Source organism: Gymnoscopelus braueri, assembly GCF_963280865.1.
Source record: "Gymnoscopelus braueri genome assembly, chromosome: 13".
In the NCBI taxonomy this organism is placed as follows: domain Eukaryota; kingdom Metazoa; phylum Chordata; class Actinopteri; order Myctophiformes; family Myctophidae; genus Gymnoscopelus; species Gymnoscopelus braueri.
Window position 1 is genome coordinate 47,918,931 of NC_137615.1, and position 20,833 is coordinate 47,939,763.

At 39.6% G+C, this 20,833-nt stretch overlaps 1 protein-coding gene across 1 annotated transcript; it reads left to right on the plus strand.

Annotated features, from left to right (window-relative positions):
• pctp (phosphatidylcholine transfer protein) lies at positions 1–20,628 on the plus strand. Its single transcript, XM_080447396.1, has 6 exons — positions 1–195; positions 4,120–4,237; positions 10,999–11,078; positions 16,285–16,456; positions 17,947–18,014; positions 18,920–20,628. Exons 1-6 carry the CDS (start codon positions 64–66, stop codon positions 18,992–18,994), a joined length of 645 nt encoding a protein of 214 aa, XP_080303522.1. The 5' UTR covers positions 1–63; the 3' UTR covers positions 18,995–20,628.
• Positions 20,629–20,833: the final 205 nt, after the last annotated feature.

A 20,833-nucleotide genomic window follows, 5' to 3' on the forward strand; every position in this document is an offset into this window, starting at 1 on the left:
GAGAGAGAGGGGGGGAGAGAGAAAGAAAGAAAGACACACACACACACACACACACACACCAACATGTCAGTGTGTGTCTTCACAGATGATGACTTCCAGCATGCGGTCAAGGAGCTGGACGAGCCTCAGCTGGAGGGAGGGTGGGAGCTCTTCACCGAGACCATGGGCGTTCAGATACACCGGCTTTTAGACAAGGTAACGGCAGCGTTATTACTATAGGAAAGGTAACGGCAGTGTTATTACTATAGGAACGCGGCCGAACGCACTGCCCGAAAATAGCAGATCTACAAGCTCACAGGGCGTGGCGGGAGAGCTTGTAGATTTGCTATTTTCGGGTCAGCAAGGAATCTCCGCTGGACTTGAAGCTCACTTCCGGGTTCTCTTACTGAGTGCTGTTCCTATTGATGGTCCGGCAGATGTCGCTGTTTCACATTCTACCGGTTGCAATACATTATAATTTCAATACCAGTGGATCTCAAAATTTTTCATGTCAAGGACCCCCAAATTGATAAATATTTGGCCGCAGACCCCCATCTGAAAATATGTTGTGCCAGGGAACCCCTGAAGCAAAGATTTGTGTTAAATAAAAAAATAAATAAATGGCAGATATACAAGCCCATAGCGTGGCACTCGGTGCCGCGCTATGGGCTTGTATATCTGCCATTTTTGAATAGCCAACGTATACAAGGTTAAAGTGGTTAAAATGATTGTGATGCTATGTTAACTGCTTTTGCTGGGGACCCCCTGGTACCCCCCCCCCCCCTCCCCCAAGGACCCCTGTGGGGGGGGGGTTTCAATCGCTAGTTCTTTTTTAAGTCATCATGATATGCGTTAGGTCAATTATGGTCCCATTCATTTTAAAATGAATGATAAAGTAGGGTGTGTTTGTAGGGTTTCTGCAGGTTCTACCGAGTGAAGACCCGCCCTCGCTGCGGTTGCAGCCAATAGCATTAATTACCGTTAGCATTTCGGACCGGATATAGAAAGACAGGCTTCAAAACGGGTCTGTAGAAACCAATGGCGTCACTTTGTCCATTCTTTTCGGGCAGCAACAATAAGCCATAGGACGAAGTTAAACAATGCTGTAGTGTTTGTCTGATAGCAACACCTCGCTGTACCCCTTTATCACTGTCATTGTGGGATCGCTAAAGCGATCACACTAATGTTATTGCCACTATTTATTATTGTGGGATCGCTAAAGCGATCACACTAATGTTATTGCCACTATTTATATACTATATTCCGCCCGTTTTTTGATGGCTAACTAGTCCTTCATACTTTTAGCTACAAACTCCGTTCCAACTCTTCAACGTTCGGCCTACTCAGGACATATCGGCTACCATTTGAATTTTTGAAATCATTTGTACTTTTAGAGATATTTCACTTTTTACTTCTAAAAAACTCCCATTCATTTCAATGGAGAAATTCAAGTGACTAAAAATACTTTAAAGTAAATGCCTTGAGTAAAAATACTTAAGAGTACTTATATTGAGTAAAAATACTTAAAAGTACTCAAAATGAGTAAAAATACTTAAAAGTTGAAAAAAAGAGTAAAAATACTTAAAAGTTGATAAAAAGAGTAAAAATACTTAAAAATTGTAAAAATGTGTAAAAGCTACTTTAAAGTAAATAAAGTGACTAAAAATACTTAAAAGTAAATACCTTGAGTAAAAATACTTAAGAGTACTTATATTGAGTAAAAATACTTAAAAGTACTCAAAATGAGTAAAAATACTTAAAAGTTGAAAAAAAGAGTAAAAATACTTAAAAGTTGATAAAAAGAGTAAAAATACTTAAAAAATGTAAAAATGTGTAAAAGCTACTTTAAAGTAAATAAAGTGACTAAAAATACTTTAAAGTAAATACATTGAGTAACAATACTTAAGAGTACTTAAATTGAGTAAACATACCCAGTAGTACTCAAATGAGTAAAAATACTTATACCTTTCAAACTTTTCAAACCTTTCAAACCTTTGGAACCTCTTAAACCTTTAGAACCTTTCAAACCTTTAGAACCTTTCAAACCTTTAGAACCTTTCAAACCTTTCAAACCTTTCAAACCTTTCAAACCTTTCAAACCTTTCAAACCTTTAGAACCTTTCAAACCTTTAGAACCTTTAGAACCTTTCAAACCTTTCAAACCTTTAGAACCTTTCAAACCTTTAGAACCTTTCAAACCATTCAAACCTTTAGAACCTTTCAAACCTTTCAAACCTTTCAAACCCTTCAAACCCTTCAAACCTTTCAAACCTATAACACTACTAACACTATCAATACTCAATACCAGCAACATTCTTAGCGATCCCACACTGTTTCTTCAGGAACAGTACCTTCTAGTTATTATATACTATATTCCCACCGTTTTTTGATGGCTAACTAGTCCTTCATACTTTTAGCTACAAACTCCATTCCAACTCTACAACGTTCGGCCTACTTAGGACATATCGGCTACCATTTGAATTTTTGAAATCATTTGTACTTTTAGAGATATTTCACTTTTTACTTCTAAAAAACTCCCATTCATTTCAATGGAGAAATTCATACTTTTAGATAGAAACTCCGTTCCAACTCTATAACGTTCAGCCTACTTAGGACATATTGGCTACCATTTGAATTTTTGAAATAATTTGTACTTTTAGAGATATTTCACTTTTTAAATAGTAAAAATACTTAAAAGTTGATAAAAAAAAAGTACAAATACTTAAAAGTTGTAAAAATTAGTAAAAGCTACTTTAAAGTAAATAAAGTGACTAAAAATACTTTAAAGTAAATACCTTGAGTAAAAATACTTAAGAGTACTTATATTGAGTAAAAATACTTAAAAGTACTCAAAATGAGTAAAAATACTTAAAAGTTGAAAAAAATAGTAAAAATACTTAAAAGTTGTAAAAATTAGAAAAAAATACTTTAAAGTAAATAAAGTGACTAAAAATAATTTAAAGTAAATACCCTTTAGAACCGTTCAAACCTTTAGAACCTCTTAAACCTTTAGAACCTCTTAAACCTTTCAAACCTTTCAAACCTTTCAAACCTTTAGAACCTTTCAAACCTTTAGAACCTCTTAAACCTTTCAAACCTTTAAAACCTTTAAAACCTTTCAAACCTTTAGAACCTTTAGAACCTTTCAAACCTTTCAAACCTTTCAAACCTTTCAAACCTTTCAAACTTTTCAAACCTTTAGAACCTTTCAACCCTTTAGAACCTTTCAAACCTTTAGAACCTTTCAAACCTTCAACACTACTAACACTATCAATACTCAATACCCGCAACATTCTTAGCGATCCCACACTGTTTCTTCAGGAACAGTACCTTCTAGTTTATAATAACCTGGCAATGTATTGATTCATTTCAATGTCCATATTTTCTGGTGGTGGCGCCTCCTAGCGGCCAGTTTGTGTGAAACATGCGGACATGCAGGACTGTTGAATGCAACCTTGTTGGATACAATGTTGACAAACCTTTATTTGATCCTTTGCATTCATGACATTTATGAAATTGTATTTGATATATTGTCTGTCTGTCTCTCTCTGTGTCGGTCTGTCTGTCTCACTTTCTCACTCTCACTATCTCCACTCTCACTCTCTCATCTCACTCTCACTCCATCTCTCTCACTATCTCCAACTCTCACTATCTCCATCTCTCTCACTCTCTCTCCTCTCCTCTCCTCTCCTCTCCTCTCCTCTCCTCTCCTCTCCTCTCCTCTCCTCTCCTCTCCTCTCCTCTCCTCTCCTCTCCTCCTCTCTCCTTCTCTTTCTCTGTTGGGTCTGTAAAGTATGGTAACTCTTGACCTGCTCTACATGTAAAGTGTCTTGAAATAACTTCATAACTTGTTTTTTTACTAATTAACAAAACAAAGTATTTAAATGTATTATGATCCAGTGCGAGTTTAGCTTGACAGACATCATAGTTAGCTCAGAATCCGAACCCAGCACAATTCTGTAGTCTCCTGAGTAAAAGGGGGTTCCGTTCCGCCCTTAACACAGGCTATAATAACGTCAGTCCTCCTGTCGTGTGGGATTAGCTGCATACTGTGTGTGTGTGTGTGTGTGTGTGTGTGTGTGTGTGTGTGTGTGTGGTAATAAAGAGAGAGAGAGAGAACTGTCGTGTGCTTATTTGCAGGAAACTGGCCTTTATGAGTATAAAGTGTTTGGTGTGCTGGCCGGCTGCACCCCAGAGCAGTGTGCTGATGTTTACATGGATCTGGAGTATCGAAAACAATGGGATTCATATGTCAAAGGTAATAATAATAGTAACAATAATACTAGGGATGGGGTGATAATCGTTATTATCGTTTGTCGTGATAGCCCCCCCCCCCCCCCCCCCCACAATAATCATATCGCAGAGATTTTAATATATCGTGAAATTGTCCGTCATGAGTTGGCTTGGACCGCTTTTTCTGTCTTCACCAAATTTCTTAGCCAGAAATAGCAGATCTACAAGCATTGTGGGAGCTTGTTGATTTGCTATTTTTGGCCAGTGTCCCCCCCCAAGAATATGGATGATGGTTAACAAAAGTATGCATATTTTGATCACTGTGATAATATCATTAATCGCAATTATTTTGGCCACAGTAATCGTTACATGACATTTTCACATCGTCCCATCCGTTAATAATAATAATGATAATAATAATGCTAAGGTGACGCTTTCAGTGGCGTTTGTAACCAAATAAACGTTACTCTAATTGAATGATTGCAGTTCTACTATGTGTTCAATGGTCATTCATCAAGTCAGTCACACCAATGTAAACAGAACAATTCAAACACTATTACACTTTATGTGTAGACTCTCCTAGCCGGTTGAGCAAATTATTTGAGTTTTGACAGCCACTCATTCAATAGACCGGACCTATACTTTTTTAAGGCACTTAAAGGGATATTTCACTTTTATTTATTTATTGAATGTAATAATTTTTATTTATTTTTAAATCAGAAAATGAAAAAGTTTATTGAAAAAACACGGCCTTTCATACGTTAGCGGACAATATCAGTCACCAGAACAAAGACATGTGTTTTCAATGAATCTAACATGGTTAAAATGTAGTTTGAAGTTACAATGGATTTACACGTGTCTGATAAGATTAATATCAACTAGAAAAAGTGCTCCTTGGAGCACAGGTCTCCGCCAGGTCAGGTAGGTTATTGTGGGCCAACAATGTTCGGAATTTGCCTATCAGGATAGAATATGAAAAAATTTAAACAGATCCGTCTTGATCACATGACTATAGAGATGTGTACCGATTCGCGTGAAATTTGGTTTTGCCATTTGTCTCTGCCATGCCTTCAGCCTGGCGGAGACAAATGTCTAAATACTGAATCAAGCAACTTAAAAACTGTCAGGGGTGCTCACAAAAGCCTGAGTAGACGTTAAAATGACCCCAAACATGTTTGAAAGTGAAATATCCCTTTTAATATAAGAACTGACCTAGTTAGTACTGATTTATCCATTATGCTAACCTGCATACAAACACAGAATGTATCAAATATGACTTCCTGGCAGATCTCACCGTTTGTAACGCTGTCCTGTTTATAGCTGTGGACTCACGGCGAGCACCCACACGCAAACAATGGATGCGTGCACGACGATCGATGGTCATGGCTAACGCCTGGAACAATAACATCTCTCACGCGAGTCGCCATTACGGAGTAATCGCCCATCGAAAATGACTCGTTTTCACCAATGTAAAAAGTTTCGGAGCTGCAGAGGTTTTCATCAAGGAGATAGAACGGGAGCGGACGGGGAGTCATGTTTTTTGGCACGGTGATCCATCTGTCCAGGGCCGTGCCAAGGGTAGTGCGAACGGTGCGGCCGCACAGGGCCCCGGGCTTGGGGAAGCCCAGCAAAAAAAAAAAAAAATAAAATAAAAAAAGAACAGAATCACATTTATTAAGAGTTATAAAAAGAAATAACCGCAAATAACCACCAAAAACTCGGAAATATCCGCCCAAAACCGCCAAAAAATCGCGCGCGCGGGGACGGGGGCGCGCACGCGCGCTGCGCGCGCGCACGCGACTTCGCACAGGGCCCCGCATTTCTCCCGCACGGCTCTGCATCTGTCCCTTCCTTCTCAGAGTCACCGTGGGCGATTCCAGAGCTGCACTAGCTCCCCCCCTTGTGAAAAAAAAAGACTGATAACACGTTTTTTACCGTGTTCGGCACCTATATGCGCTACTCTCTGAAAACACGGTTTTTACCGTGTTTGGCACCGTTGTGTTAACAGATTTAACCACAGCATCCGTATTCTGGGGGAAAACATGTGCAGAAAATAGCAGATCTACAAGCTCTCAATGCGTCGATTAGCGACGCATTGTGAGCTTGTAGATCGGCTATTTTCAGCGAATGGAGACAACAGAAAAGACTTGTTAAGAGCCCTGAGGGACTCCGGTCAACCAAGTATCAGTCATGCGTTCCCAAACACTGGGTCGGGACCCATTTGTGGGCCGCGGACACATTTTTGTGGGTCATGATTAAATATCTATTTTTTTTTCTTCCTACATTTTGTTTTTGATTTATTATTTCATAACAATATTTCTAATTTCATTAAAAAAAACGTTTAAGATGTAGTGAAAATAGATCGTGGATCGGCTATTTTCACTAGTTTGGATCCCGGGGAGACGTCAAACTTCTCTTTTGGCTCTTTAGCTAAAAAGTTTGGGAAACACTGCTTTAAAGGCACATGATATCACCCAATACAAGCACCAACTATTTGACCACAGTGTAAAATAACAATTTCATTTGTGTTCTGTCTTCATCCTTAATGTGCCTCTCCATCCCAACAGTAACCACAAGGTAACAGTAGTGACAATGTAGACACTGTCTGTACTAGTCATATATACTAGAGTAGGATGTATATGGGTTTAGATCAGTGGTGGAAGTAGTGTAATGGAGTACAGTTTTGAGGTACTTATACTTAAGTATTTCCATTTGTTTGTATACTTCACCACTACATCTCAGAGGCAAATCTAATAATACATAATCATAATTGTGTCCACTACTTCTAATTGTTGTTGTATTTGCCAAGTAAGCGTGCACATAAACATTGCACTTTTTACTCCACTACAATTACATGACAGCTTTAGTTACTAGTTACTTTCCAGATTTAGATTATTAAAACAAAACGTACATTGAGTGATACATGATGTATTATTATAGGTTAATAAAGTCATTAAAATAAGCCCCACCTTTACCAGCTGTAACAACATTAAAGTCATGAACACATAAATGCATTACTAATTATGATACAATAATAATGGACCATTTTGCATGAGTACTTTTATGTTTGGTACTGTAAGCATATACAGTATTTTGATGCCAGTACTTTTACTCCATAAAAGTTTGAGCACATGACTTACTGTGATGCACTATTACCAAATTGTGGCATTAAGTAAAACAATAAGAAAAAAAAGTACTTCGGCCACCACTGGTTTAGACTAAAGCAGGGGTGGGCAAGATTTCTTTCCAGGGGGCCATACTTACTTCCATAAAGTGAGTGAGGGGCCACACATTGTACAATTGAATTGAAACTTGAAACACATAGTGCTGAATTATGTTAAAACTGCATGGATTTGGTAGACATGCCAGACTACTTTACAATAAGGTACTTGCTTTCACAACAATAATTTTCAGTTACAAAATGTTGTAACTGAAATAGTTTTTTTTACAGCTGTACTGTATCACTCTGGTACTCTGGCCTTAGTATAAAAAGATGACTTGCATAAAACAATCCACGTCAATGCTGTATCAACTTTTAAATTAGCCTATAAATTCTTCATATCAGCATCTTGTCTGATATGCACCGCTCCATAGGTCACTGATCAAACACATTGCATTATGTTATAAATATGGACTCAAGGTTGACTGTTTCACTGTTACATTATAAACATAAAACATTTGAATTCCATATTTATAACATAATGCAATGTGTTTGATCAGTGACCTATGGAGCGCTGCATATCAGACAAGATGCTGATATGAAGAATTTATAGGCTCATTTAAAAGTTGATACGGCATTGACGTGGATTGTTTTATGCAAGTCATCTTTTTATTGTAAGGTCAGAGTACACCAGAGTGATACAGTACAGCTGTAAAAAGCTGAACAGAACAACAGAAAAGCAGAACAATTTTGTAACTGAAAATTATTGTTGTGAAAGCAAGTACCTTATTGTAAAGTAGTCTGGCATGTCTACCAAATCCATGCAGTTTGAACATAATTCAGCACTATGTGTTTCAAGTTTCAATTCAATTGTACAATGTGTGGCCCCTCACTCACTTTATGGAAGTCAGTATGGCCCCCTGGAAAGAAATCTTGCCCACCCCTGGTCTAGTTATATACATTAAAAAAAAAACATTAACATATGGCAGCCTTTTAGAATATACATTTTTGGTGGGGGGTCATTTTGTTTTTTCTTTGAGGACTTGGTGGGCCGGATTAAGGTGGTCAAAGGGCCGGGTCCGGCCCCCGGGCCGTATGTTGCCCATGTGTGGACTAAAGTGTTCATTTAGAGCAGTTCATGAGAACAACAATGCTGCTTTACACTAGTTTCGTCTTGTCTTAGTTATTCTGGTGGTTGCTTGTAGAGTTTGACTATTTTCTCCCCCATGCTAACGTCGTTCGACTCTTGCCGCGCAAAGCATGAATTGGCCTTGACTTCCCCTGAGCAAGACACTTTGGGCCAAACCCAATTGGCCCTACCCTTCCGTTTTGCAGAAGGGGTTTACTCTTTTGCACGTCGAGGCTAGCCTACCTTCTATCCCTCCGTTTAAAGGGATGAGATGCAGTCTTCAGAGGTGGGGGAGAAGACTGAGCTTCAACTAATAAAATCAGAGCAGTGAACCAGGAACACTTTTCAAAGAAGTGAAAATATATATTTTTTCAAGTATTTTTTTGAGAAAATGAATGGCAGATCAGATACCCACAGTTACAATATTTTATCATCTGCCAGGCACTAGGGAAGGAACAGAGTGGTGAAGTTGAGAAGTGTCCCTTTTCAAACACACTTGTGGCTTTGGGTCACTACAGTCGAGTGCACTCCAAACATACAGTGGGGGTAGGGCGAAGGGCAGGGGGGGGGGGTTAACCTCCAACTGCTCCCTTGTTATGTTGCACTCATACATAACAAGCCACTAGCTGGGTCAATGCATTTGACAATCACAAAAAAATCCTTCGTTTTATTAGAGCCTGCCTGACCAATACATCGTATTGGCTGACATATCGACTATTATTTGACTTTTGGACGACATAGGTATGGGCAGTTGTGCAGCCGATGTGTCTCGATTTGTAACCTTTTGAAAGTGTTCAAAAATACCTGATCTACAAGCTCACAAGCTCGGTGGTCTTAGGACTCCAAAATCGGGATCGGCATCGGACCCAAAAGTACGGCATTGGTCGAGGTCTACTTTTTGTAGTGGTCTAAGTCCGTCTGCTGTCCTTTTGTAGAACCATGTGGGACGCTGACTCGTAGAAAATGACTAACAGTCCCACACATCTCTCTGTGACTTGTGAGCGGGGGGGAAGATCTTTTTTTTCCTGTTGTTTCCTAAGTGGAAACACATCTTTGGCTCCAGCTCTTGGATGTCTGAAATCACTTGAAAGAGGCTTGCGTTGACGTCCCCCCCCACCAAACTACAGTACATCAGTTTCATTTGACAGAGATCATCTGAAACGTGTTAGACAGTTACATGGGGCCCCCTCCCCAGAGACCACCAGTGGGGTTTTTTTTAAGTCTCTGTTTTTGGAGCTTGGAGAGCAAAGAGAGTTGGACGCCCTGTCAGCTGCGGCCTCAGGCTTCGCTTGTTGTGGAGTCAAGAAGGCATTGAGTTTGTAGATCTGCTATTTTCAAAAATGGTAGTACTTTTACTTTTGGTACTTTAAGTACAACTACATTTTGATACCAATACTTTTGCATCCAAACCCACTGACTATAGGATACGAAGACCAACTAATAATGCAGTAATGCAGTGCAACTGCATTATCCTCAGTGGTGTAAAGTAACTAAGTACACTTACTCAAGTACTGTACTTAACTCATTGAGTGCCATTAACGTGTTTCACGTGTTTTTACCGCTATGGCGCAACGTGCCAATGACGTGTTTCACGTGTTTTTTTTGTTTGTTTTTTTTTGTTCAGAACCCAAGATATCATTATCTGAAGATTTGCAGCTCCATCCACTCCTTGTTTAACGTAAAACTGAAAAAGGCTGTATCTCGCTTCCTAAGCACTTTTTTTTTACTTTGAAAAAAACTCTGGCACTGGGACAACATAATGTAGAAATAATTCTGCCAATTCTGGCACTCAATTGTACTACCTATGAGTATGTAAAAGAACAAAAACGAATAAACAAAACGTTAAAAATAAATAAAAAAGATCTGGCACACTGGAGTATTTCCAATTGTCTATACTTTTACTTCTACTCCACTACATCTCAGAGGAAAATATTGTACTTTTACTCCACTCCAATTACTTGAAAACTTTAGTGACTGGCTACTTAGCAGATATAAATTATTACATTATAAAACATACATTAACCACTTTAGCCCTATTGTATACCTAGGCTATTTGAAAACAGCCGATCTACAAGCTTGTGACGCGTTGTGAGCTTGCAGATCTGCTATTTTAAAAAAACATTTGAGATCCTTTTCCACAACTGAATATCCTCATTTACGTCATTGAGTTAAGGACGAGCCCTTTTATTTTGGCGTACGTCCAGCCTGTGTTTGTACCTTGAACCTTATTACCCACTTTCAACCTGGCGTCTTTTTTTTTATCACTAAATAAGATCTTAACTATGTTAAAAAATAGTAGATTTACAAGCAATTTGACACGTTTCTTTTTTCAGTTATTTTTTGTTCAACAAAGTATTTAGGGCTTTAAGATGTTAAAAAGAAACTGGGTTCTCGGCATCTGTTCTCCGTTTTGTAGCCTCTAATCATATGGTGATTAAATTACTGTACATTTGATGTTACAATGTCATTGTTTTCAACCATGTGTTTGTGTGCACAGAGCTGTACGAGAAGGACTTTGATGGGCACCCAGCAATCTACTGGGAAGTGAAATACCCGTTCCCTCTGTCGAACAGAGACGTATCCTTCTGATGCTAATCATTTGCACGTATGCACGTTGGCACCACATAAAACGTTACATGGAGGAGATCATGTTGTGCACAAAAGCATAATTACTTCACATGTTATTCCTTTTCTTTGCCTTTTTTTTAACCCATTAAGACCGAGAACGCATCTGTGTCATTTTAAGAATTCTTTGGCTAAAATAGCAGATATACAAGCTATGAGCTTGTAGATCTGCTATTTTTGAAAAATGCTGAAAATGTGTGGGGGGCGGGAAGGGGGGGGTACCTGGAACAAAATATTTTGAGATGGGGGTCCGCAGCCAAATACATATCATTTTGGGGGTCCTTCACATGGAAAAGTTGGAGGACCACTGATATGGCAACATACTGTTTGGATTTAGAAAACATTTTTGGATAGGCCTATGTATTTGGCCACTGACCCCTAGCCTGGCAATGGCCAGACTGATAACGTGGATTCACTCTCACGTTCCTCCCCGATATCAGTCTGGACTTCGGCCCATAGGGAGCGAATATGATAAACCAGAAAATGATCGGGCCAATCAGTGACTGCGTTTCAACTGCTGTCCGTACAACAGTGAAAAACATCAAAATCATATCACATATTCAAGATTTTTTCAAAAATAGCAGATCTACAAGCTCAGCTATGAGCTTGTAGATCTGCTATTTTTGAATAGCCAAATAAATCTAAAATGACAGAGATGCGTCCCCGTATTGAATGGGTTAAACAGCTACAGTGAATTGAAGTGACAAAGCACATGGTTTATAGACTTGCACTGAGCCAAGACTTGCTCCCACAGGCTGAATCAATATAGGAGTGAGATTGTCTCCTCAAGAGGTAACTGATCCTTTACACAGAGGGGAGGGTGCGGACGGACCACGTTTCCATTTTTCCCCGTCTCCCTTAACTCAGTGATTCTCAAACATTTTCCTGTCAAGGACCCCCAAATTGATACGTATTAGGCCATGGACCCCCATATCAAAATATTTTGGGCCAGGGACCGACCCTACATGAGAAAAGATGATTACATTTAGTGTAGAATTCTATGGGGAGGTGACAGTGGAGAGAGTGAAAACCTTTGAAATGGATAGTTATTCTTATGTATTCTCTCATTGGTGAAATGACAGTGAAATGAACCACTTTCAACCTGGCATTCATATTTTGGCCATGTCTAGGCCGGGCACAATTATTGCATGATTGCCTAATCACAATTATATGAGATAATCACAATTATTTTTGCATAATCGTCGTTTCCATGTTGAAAAATGTTCATACATTTTAAAACGTAAAAAAAAAATAGCTTGAAATATTTCTGCTATTTTTGCATTTCTTTTTTAAGTATAAAATTATCAAATATGTCCGTAATTTATTTGTATATTGAAGTTAATTGTCATATCTGCCCTGTGGAATCTTTGATTACGAAGCCTAAAAGGCCAAACAGAAATGTCATTTTCATATGTTCCAATGTTAATGGCCAAAAGCGCAATAAAATCGTCAAACGCAATTATTTGTGTGACAATTAATCGTCAACTTAAATGTTGTAATCGTGACAGCCCTAGCCATGTCTGTGCAAAAAGAAGCTCCGACGGAACCTCTCCCTCCGCTATGTAGCTCCGAGATGAGGTTCCTCGTTATTTCCTGCCGTTTGCGGTCGACATTGTCGCACATTTTCCACTTTACATGTTTCTTACCCCTTTCTGCACATCGTATCCAAAAAGTAAAGCATTTCCGCCACTCTCTCAGATGTTTTAAATTTTAACGGACCATAAAAGCTATCCAACGAGTTGAAGAAAGTATTATTTTGCCTCGGTCTTCATCCCGTTCCATGATATTTTGCATTAGAAGATGCAATTCAACATTTGACCAGTAGGCGAATCAGTAATGTTATCTCTACGGGCGCAACTCTTGTGCAATGTCTTAAAAACATGTAACCGGATGAAAACCGAGGCAAATTAAATACTTTCTTCAACTCGTTGGATAGCTTTTATGGTCCACTAGAACTTAAAACATCTGAGAGAGTGGCGGAAATGCTTTACTTTTTGTTATAACCGTTATAACCAAAGTGCACATTTATTATAGGACGCAGAGTACAAAGTTACCAACGTTTCGCCACAAATGCCTTCTTCAGGGTATATGCAGAGCAAACATTCAAGTGACACTTAAATATGGTGCCTAAGAGAAATACAACCAATCACAAATGAACTTGAGGACACGGGTTCTAATGGGCCATGTCCCTGTGATGGGCCATCAGGATCAGGTGCTGTTTCACATTCCTGCATAATTAAGGAGGTATTATACCACATGACTAACCACTCTGCTGGTGCGTGTCTGGAAGGTTTAGTTCCTTGCCAATTTGACAAATAGATATATGAGAGTTTTTTGCAAATGCATACATGTAATAACAAAAATAAAGAAAATAGCAACATACAGAGAAGAAAATCAATAGAGTACAATAACAATCTTTGCAGTGCACATTAATGTTGGAATCAGATACAGTCAAGGAAGATAAAGAAATAAACAAATAACATGTCCTGAATTGTATTCAAGTCCCCTATATAATTCTGAGCCTCTGAGGTAGGGATAGGCCGCCTGCGAATCAGAGGGGAAAAAAAGTCATAGGGTTAAAAACGTATTTATACAAAAATATTTTTTATTTTTATAAAAATGATTTAAGGTCAAAATCTACATTTAGGCCAAACGGAGTGAGGGTTTTGAGGGTCTGAATCCAGAACGCCTCACGTTTTAAAAGTAATTGGTCCATCTCTCCCCCTCTTCTTGGTACAGGGACTTTTTCTATCCCAATATAGTGTAAAGAAGAGACAGGGTGGTTGGATTCCACAAAGTGAGCGGCAACAGGGTAGTTCATGTTCTTGCACCTAATAGTGCTGCGGTGCTCTGCTATACGAGCCTTAAGTTCTCGTGTCGTCATTCCTACATATGCTTTGCCACACGGGCATGTGAGTAGGTAAATGATGGCTTTTGTTGTACAGGTGATTAGTGATGGAGGCTTGGAGAAGGTATTGTTTAGCTGTGTGTCAGATCTCAGAATGTGCCAGTGTTTGTGAATAATCGGTTTGAACTGTTCAGCTACTTTAGAGTAGCCAGTGGAGAAGATGGTAGATTGTTCTTTATTTTTTGACCGTCTCTGAAATAATTGTGACCTGGGTTTTAGATCAATCTTGTGTGAGGCATTGTTGATTTGGGTATTGGAATAGCCCCGTTCTTTAAATTTAGCCTGCATAGCTGTCAAGTGGCGATTTAAATCAGCGGGTTTGCTGCAAATACGCTTGACTCGGCAAAATTGGCTATAGGGTAAACTGTTTTTAAGAGGCAGAGGATGACAGCTATCTGCCCTCAGTAGGCTATTTCGATCTGTTGGTTTTTTATAGAGGTCAGTGTAAAGAACATCATCTTCTCCCCTGGTAATCAGCAAATCCAGAAAGTTCAATGAGTGGAAATCAAAGGACATGGTAAATTTCAAATAATCTGAACATGAATTGACAAACAAGAAAAAGTTATTGAGTTGTTCTCTTGTGCCACGAAATAAAAGGAAAACGTCATCAATGTATCTTTTCCAAAGAACAATATTGGACCAAAAGGGTTTGTGGATAGAATTAAGGATTTTGGTTTTCTCTAAGAACCCAACATACAGGCCTGCATAATTAGGAGCCATAGGAGAACCCATGGCTACTCCCCTCTTCTGTAGAAAGTAATCATCTTGGAACAAAAAATAATTGTGCGTGAGGACTAGTTCAGCCATTTTGACAATACATTCATTAGAGGGTCTTGCCGTGGTAGGGCGCTCTAATAAAAAATGTTCCAGAGACTGGATACCGCCTTCATGAGGTACATTAGTGTACAGCGACTCTACATCCAGTGTGACAAGAAAAGTATCACTTGCTGATGGTTCAAGGGTTTCAACAATGGATATCATATGCCCTGTGTCTTTCACATAAGAGGGAAGACGTTCATTGAAAGGCTTAATAAAAAAATCTACAAATGAGGATAGAGGAGATGTGACTGAGTCAATGCCCGATATAATAGGTCGACCTGGGGTTTTTTCAAAGTTTGGGTAAAATATAAAACACAGGTGTCTTGGGGTGCTGGTTATTGAGGAAATCAAACTCTTTTTTCATGATATTATCAGACAGGAGAAAGGCTTTTAGTGTGTCATTTACTGTAGCCTTAAAGTTACCAATTGGGTTACTGGGAAGTTTAGTATAGGAAGAGTCATCCAGTAATTGTCTATGGCATTCAGTGACATAATCAGATTTATTTAACAAAACAACAGCGCCACCTTTATCAGCCTCCTTAATGACAATAGAATTGTCAGACTTAAGATCAAGCAAAGCTTGCTTCTCGTCTTTGTTAAGATTACAATGAGATTTATGTTTATCTTTATCATGCAAAGCTGACATCACCTCTTGTTCAACCAGTCTAATAGGTTTCTATAGACGAATTGCGATTGATAGCAGGGATAAATGTGCTTTTATTTCTAAAAGGAGTAGACGTGGGAGTTACATTAGCATCAGGAGAAACCACATCGGAATTAGCATTAGGCATAAAGAATTCCCTTAGACGTATTTGTCTGAAGAATTTAAACAAATCTACTTTCACATCAAAGTCATTTGATTGAGTGGTAGGTACATAACTTACGCCTTTGCTAAGTAATGACAAGTGAGCGTGGCTCAACTCCTTACTTGATAGGTTAACGACATTCAGTCCTGTAGGGACCTGCTGTATGAGCGGGTCTGTGCTGGTCTCCGGCGGGAGAACCCGTCCGTGTTTCTGGCCCCGCCTGGTCCGTCGTTTCGGCCGTAGTCGCCGCGTCCGCGGTGGTTGCTGGTTCTGTTGTATAAAAAAGGAGTACTAGTGGTAGATGAGGAGGCGCTGCTATCGGACATCTGATCGGAGAACGACTGGCGGCGTTGGACATGATGAGGAGGTCTTGCAGCTTGTCTGGATCTGTGTGGTGCTGGGGCGGGTACCCAGCCCTAGCCATGTCGTCGTTATAGGTGAAAATGTTAAAAAAATATATAATAATAATAATAAACCAAAAAAAGAAGAAGCGATCATTGATCGTCGTCAAGCATTGTTGAAAAAGGAGTAGGAACACCTTTTGCTGGGCACCCACTGGGCACCCACTTGGGCCACTGGGACACCCCGCTTTGAGAACCGCTGCCCTTAACGTCTCCGACCTCAGTATGTGTACGTGAGGGAGCGGCGAGACCTGGACGTGGACGGCAGGAAGATCCGGGTGGTCCTGGCGCGGAGCTCCTCGGGCACGGCGTGTCTGGAGAAGAGTGGCGTCATACGGGTGAAGGACTACAAGCAGAGCCTGGCCATGGAGAGCGATGGAGACAGTGGCACTAGAGGTAAACCCCACTTAAAGGGATAGTTCACCCCAAAAATTACTTAGTTTTTCTATCGATTACTCACCCCATGGAGATTTGAATTCATGGATATATATTTTTTTGTTTTTGTCGCATTCCTAAGCCAATAATTGGATGACCAGCAGTGGGTTCCGGTAGGAGACTCAAAGGAGACTCTTTGTGTCTCCTACTGCTCGGAATCGGAAACAACATTGAGGAACCTGAATAGTTTCCATCACTTTTGGAACCGTTTTTTTCACATTGTCAGAGCTGGTACAGTATGTGGACTGCATTACAATACCGGTGGTTCCCAAACGTTTTTTAATTTCAAGGACCACCATAACTCGGAGAGTGTACAAATACGGGTCCATTTGGTTCTATTTGTACACTCTCAGAGTTACAACCTGTAAGGGTCTATTTTGAACCCCCCTATAGGAATCGTTAAAGGGAACCGTTAAGGAATCGGACCGTTAAGAGGGATTCGTTAAGGAATCGTAAAAGAATTAGAGAATACAATTCAGGAGGTTCCATGCAGTTATAGGGGAGTCTGTCTTGGTGCATTGACACCAGTGACGTGTGACCTTGTCATGTGACCTTTTGCTATCGCCTCAGCTTGCTTAATTTGGTGATACCAAAACTAAATTGAATCATTCATTGATTGGAATGCCCTTGTCTCCAATGTGGATCTAGGACGTAATGTGACCAGCCTGTGATGTCGGTCATCTGTATGAAATCTATGATGGATGTGTTGGACCTGTAATATTGTATTGATTCAGTATGAATGAATCAGAAAGACCTCACAGTAATAGAAGGATGAAATTAATTTGCCAGGACACCTCAGACTTGCAGTTCAATAATAAAAGAAACCAATACATATGATTAAAAAACAGAATACATGAGCTCCTGGCAAGGTATCCCTAACCCTCAGCGCCATGTGCCATGGAGCATTGGTAATTGAGTGATTATTGTGATTGCTTATTATTGGACCTATGTCCAGTAGGGGGGCAGTGATGCCCCCTACTGATCCCTGCTAGAGAGTGCAGAAGTCGAGAGTGAAAAAGTTAAACCCTTTTGAGGCCAGTGAATTACCATGAAAATAATCAATGCGTTCAACAAGTTATTGACGGGTGTAACATTATGACTCCAACGATGGGCAAGGTTTCAGCCTGATCAGAAAAAATAAAGTTAGATAGAAAAAGATACAAAAAGTTTAAAACTTAGTGATCGTGGTAGACACCTGCAGTGTGCACAAGGCATTTGGCACTGATCCATTTGGCACTGATCGGTCCAGCGGTTTGTGAGATTAGCTCTTGATTAACAGACCCTCTTATAAGATGGCTAGCCTCCTGCTGAGGCACATTGTAAAAAGTATCGGGTACTTTTGCCCAATGAAAAGGTATTGGAATACGATGCCATAGGTGGGATACTTGATAATGCTGTAATGACTTTTTTTTATGACTGTATTTGAAAATGAACTTGTGCTTTTCTTTCAGTTTTCCTGAACTACTTCGATAACCCCGGGGGCATGATTCCAACCTGGCTTGTGAACTGGGGAGCTAAGGTGTGTATAATAACCATGACTCCATTCAGCGTGCTTCTGTCACGTTCCTACTGTATATCGTCTTGTCGAGTGAAAACCTCATTATGCCCAAAACGGTTACTTTTCAGGATTAAAATTCAATAATGGCAAAAGTAGCAGATCGACAAGCTTCGCGCTGTGTTTTGAGCTTGCAGATCTGCTACTTTTGAAGCTTTTGTGTGACGCTGTAGTGTGATCAAGTTGGCCGATAATTTAGGAAAATACAGAAAAAAAACTGTGTGTGTGTGTGTGCGTGTGCGTGTGCGTGCGTGCGTGCTATGTAGTCCACAGCTCTCTGTCCTTATTGCTAGCAGATGTCTCTTGGTGATGTCAACGGTTCCTCTCTTTGTTTCCCCTCCTGGGTGTGTCTGCTGTCGACATATTCAGTTATGACACTTTAGTTGATGATGAATTGTCACACAAGTAATTGCGATCAATGATTTTAGTTGTGGTTTTGGCACAACTCGTTTTTTTAAACAGAAATGTCTCAAGACAGATTTGACAAATAACTAAAAATAATAATATTAATAATAAATAGATACCGACCTGCAAGCTCACGATGCATCACATTGCATCATGAGCTTGTTGTTAATTTTTCAACAGATTAATTTATACAGAAGAATGGAAACCAGTCAGACTATTATGCAAAAAATGATTGCGATTATCTCAAATGATTGCGATCAGACGATTATGTAATAATTATGACAGGCCTACATATCGTTGCTGTCGGGCAAAAATAGCCGATCTACAAGCTCAAAACGCGGCGCAATGCAGCGCCTTTTTTTTTTGCTTTTTTTTGCTTTTTGCATTTAGTAAAAGTTTTCGGGTTTCTGCCCGACTAAATATTATCTACCCATGTGACGGAGACGCTCTTGTTTTTCAAACAGACTGGAGTGCCGGGTTTCCTGACGGACATGCAGAAGGCCTGCAACAACTACGCAAAACACCTCCAGAAGAAATGAATGTAGATGATGATGAGTACATACAGTCATACTTCCTTCTATACACTGTACACACTCGAGGGGTTTATGGTATTATGGCATTCTGAGACGCGTGTTAATGTAAAGTTATGTACTGGGGGCATGAGCATGATGGGGCTTGCAGGGCTTGTATCACCTCCATGTTTGTCCATTTGTGCTGTATCAGTTAATTGCTGTATATTGTTCTATAGTTTTTGGAAGAAATTGTAAGGCACTGACAAATGTGTTAGATTTGTTTTTAATTGTTTAGACATTGTTTAACCAAATGAACCCTAGCGTCCCTATTCCGGGGAGTCCTGCACTACAAACGTAAGTATATGGGGGTTACGTGGTTAATAGGATTGAGATAGGAAATACATTACATTGATGTGTCGGTTTTGCCTAATTGCTGGAGGGACTCAACTTGAGTTGGTTTTAAACTAGGGCTGCACGATTAATCAAAAAATACTTGCAAATCGTGATTTTTATGTTTGCAATCATGAAAGCTGGCAATGAATTGAGACGCTGTGTTTGGTCAGCTGTTGCAACTTGCTGTGTCAGATTTCATTGATAAAGCATCTTTCTGAAACAAAGTTACAAAGTGCTGCACAGGAAGCACACATTCTTTACATACATACCCCCCTTTTGTCCCCAATTTAGTCTGTACGTCAATTATTTACTCCACACACATTTCTCCACCCGAGCGCCTAAACAACATACGTTTTCTGTTAGATGCAACGCAACTTTTGCAGGGAAGACAAGTCGTTTTGAGGTGTTGTTTTGTTTATATATTTCTTAAGAGGTTGATAGACTCAGCCGATCTAACTGAGGGAGCATACCGTTCCAGAGGTACGGAGCACTAAACGGCAAAACCTCAATCACCCTTGGGTTTGTGTAGGCAGTGTGGGGGTGTAAATAAGAGAACTTTGTCTGAAGATTTGAGTGGCCTACAGATGGAGTATGGATGTAAAAGTTTGAGCACCTATTTAGGGACAAGACCATGTAGGGGCTTGTAGTTGAATAAGCATCATTGTGTAACTTTTCTATACTTTAAGGCAGTGGTTCTCAAAACAAGATCTGGGGACGTGGTGAGGGTGGGAGGGGGGGACCCCATCAAAGTAAGTTGAACCTCTTAAGCAATAATTGTGCAGCCCTATTTTAAACATGTAATCTTAGGTATGGACTGAACAATCATGTGTTTTTATGTATGGTTTTGCACTGAAATCAAGCCGCTGGAAATTACGAGTCTGTTGGAATTATGCATTGCAATTTCCTTGCTCTACTTCATGGAGTGTGTTCAGACTGAGCCTACATTCATTTCATAGGAAGTCGTTTACTGTTTTCTCGACATTGTATTGTTAATCAGGAATGAATCATCTTATTTATGCAAGGTCTGTGTTGTGATAAATCGCCTTGTTTTATTTTTTATTAATTATGAATGCATTGTAATTGCACGTTTAATCAGTTTATTTTAGATGGAACAGTATATAAATTGGGATATTAATATTTGTTTTCCAATTAAAACAGTACACCTGTGCTCCTATTGTACGGATGTACATGGATATTTTGCTCTGATTGGGAGTAAATGGGATTATTACTGTGTAATAGAATGGAAATAAAGTTTAATATGAGATTCAGCACTGTGTTCAGTCTTATTATAGAAAGAAATATGCTCTTATCTTGTCTATGATCCCTGTCATACCTGCCCTCAAAGTGGCCATTCAGTGCTTGGCCATGTAAACATTATGTTTACTCATACCAATGAAGCCCTATTGAATTGAATGGATTAAAACACATGTTGTGCTTCCCATCACTATGTCGTATAAACTGAACCTACACTGT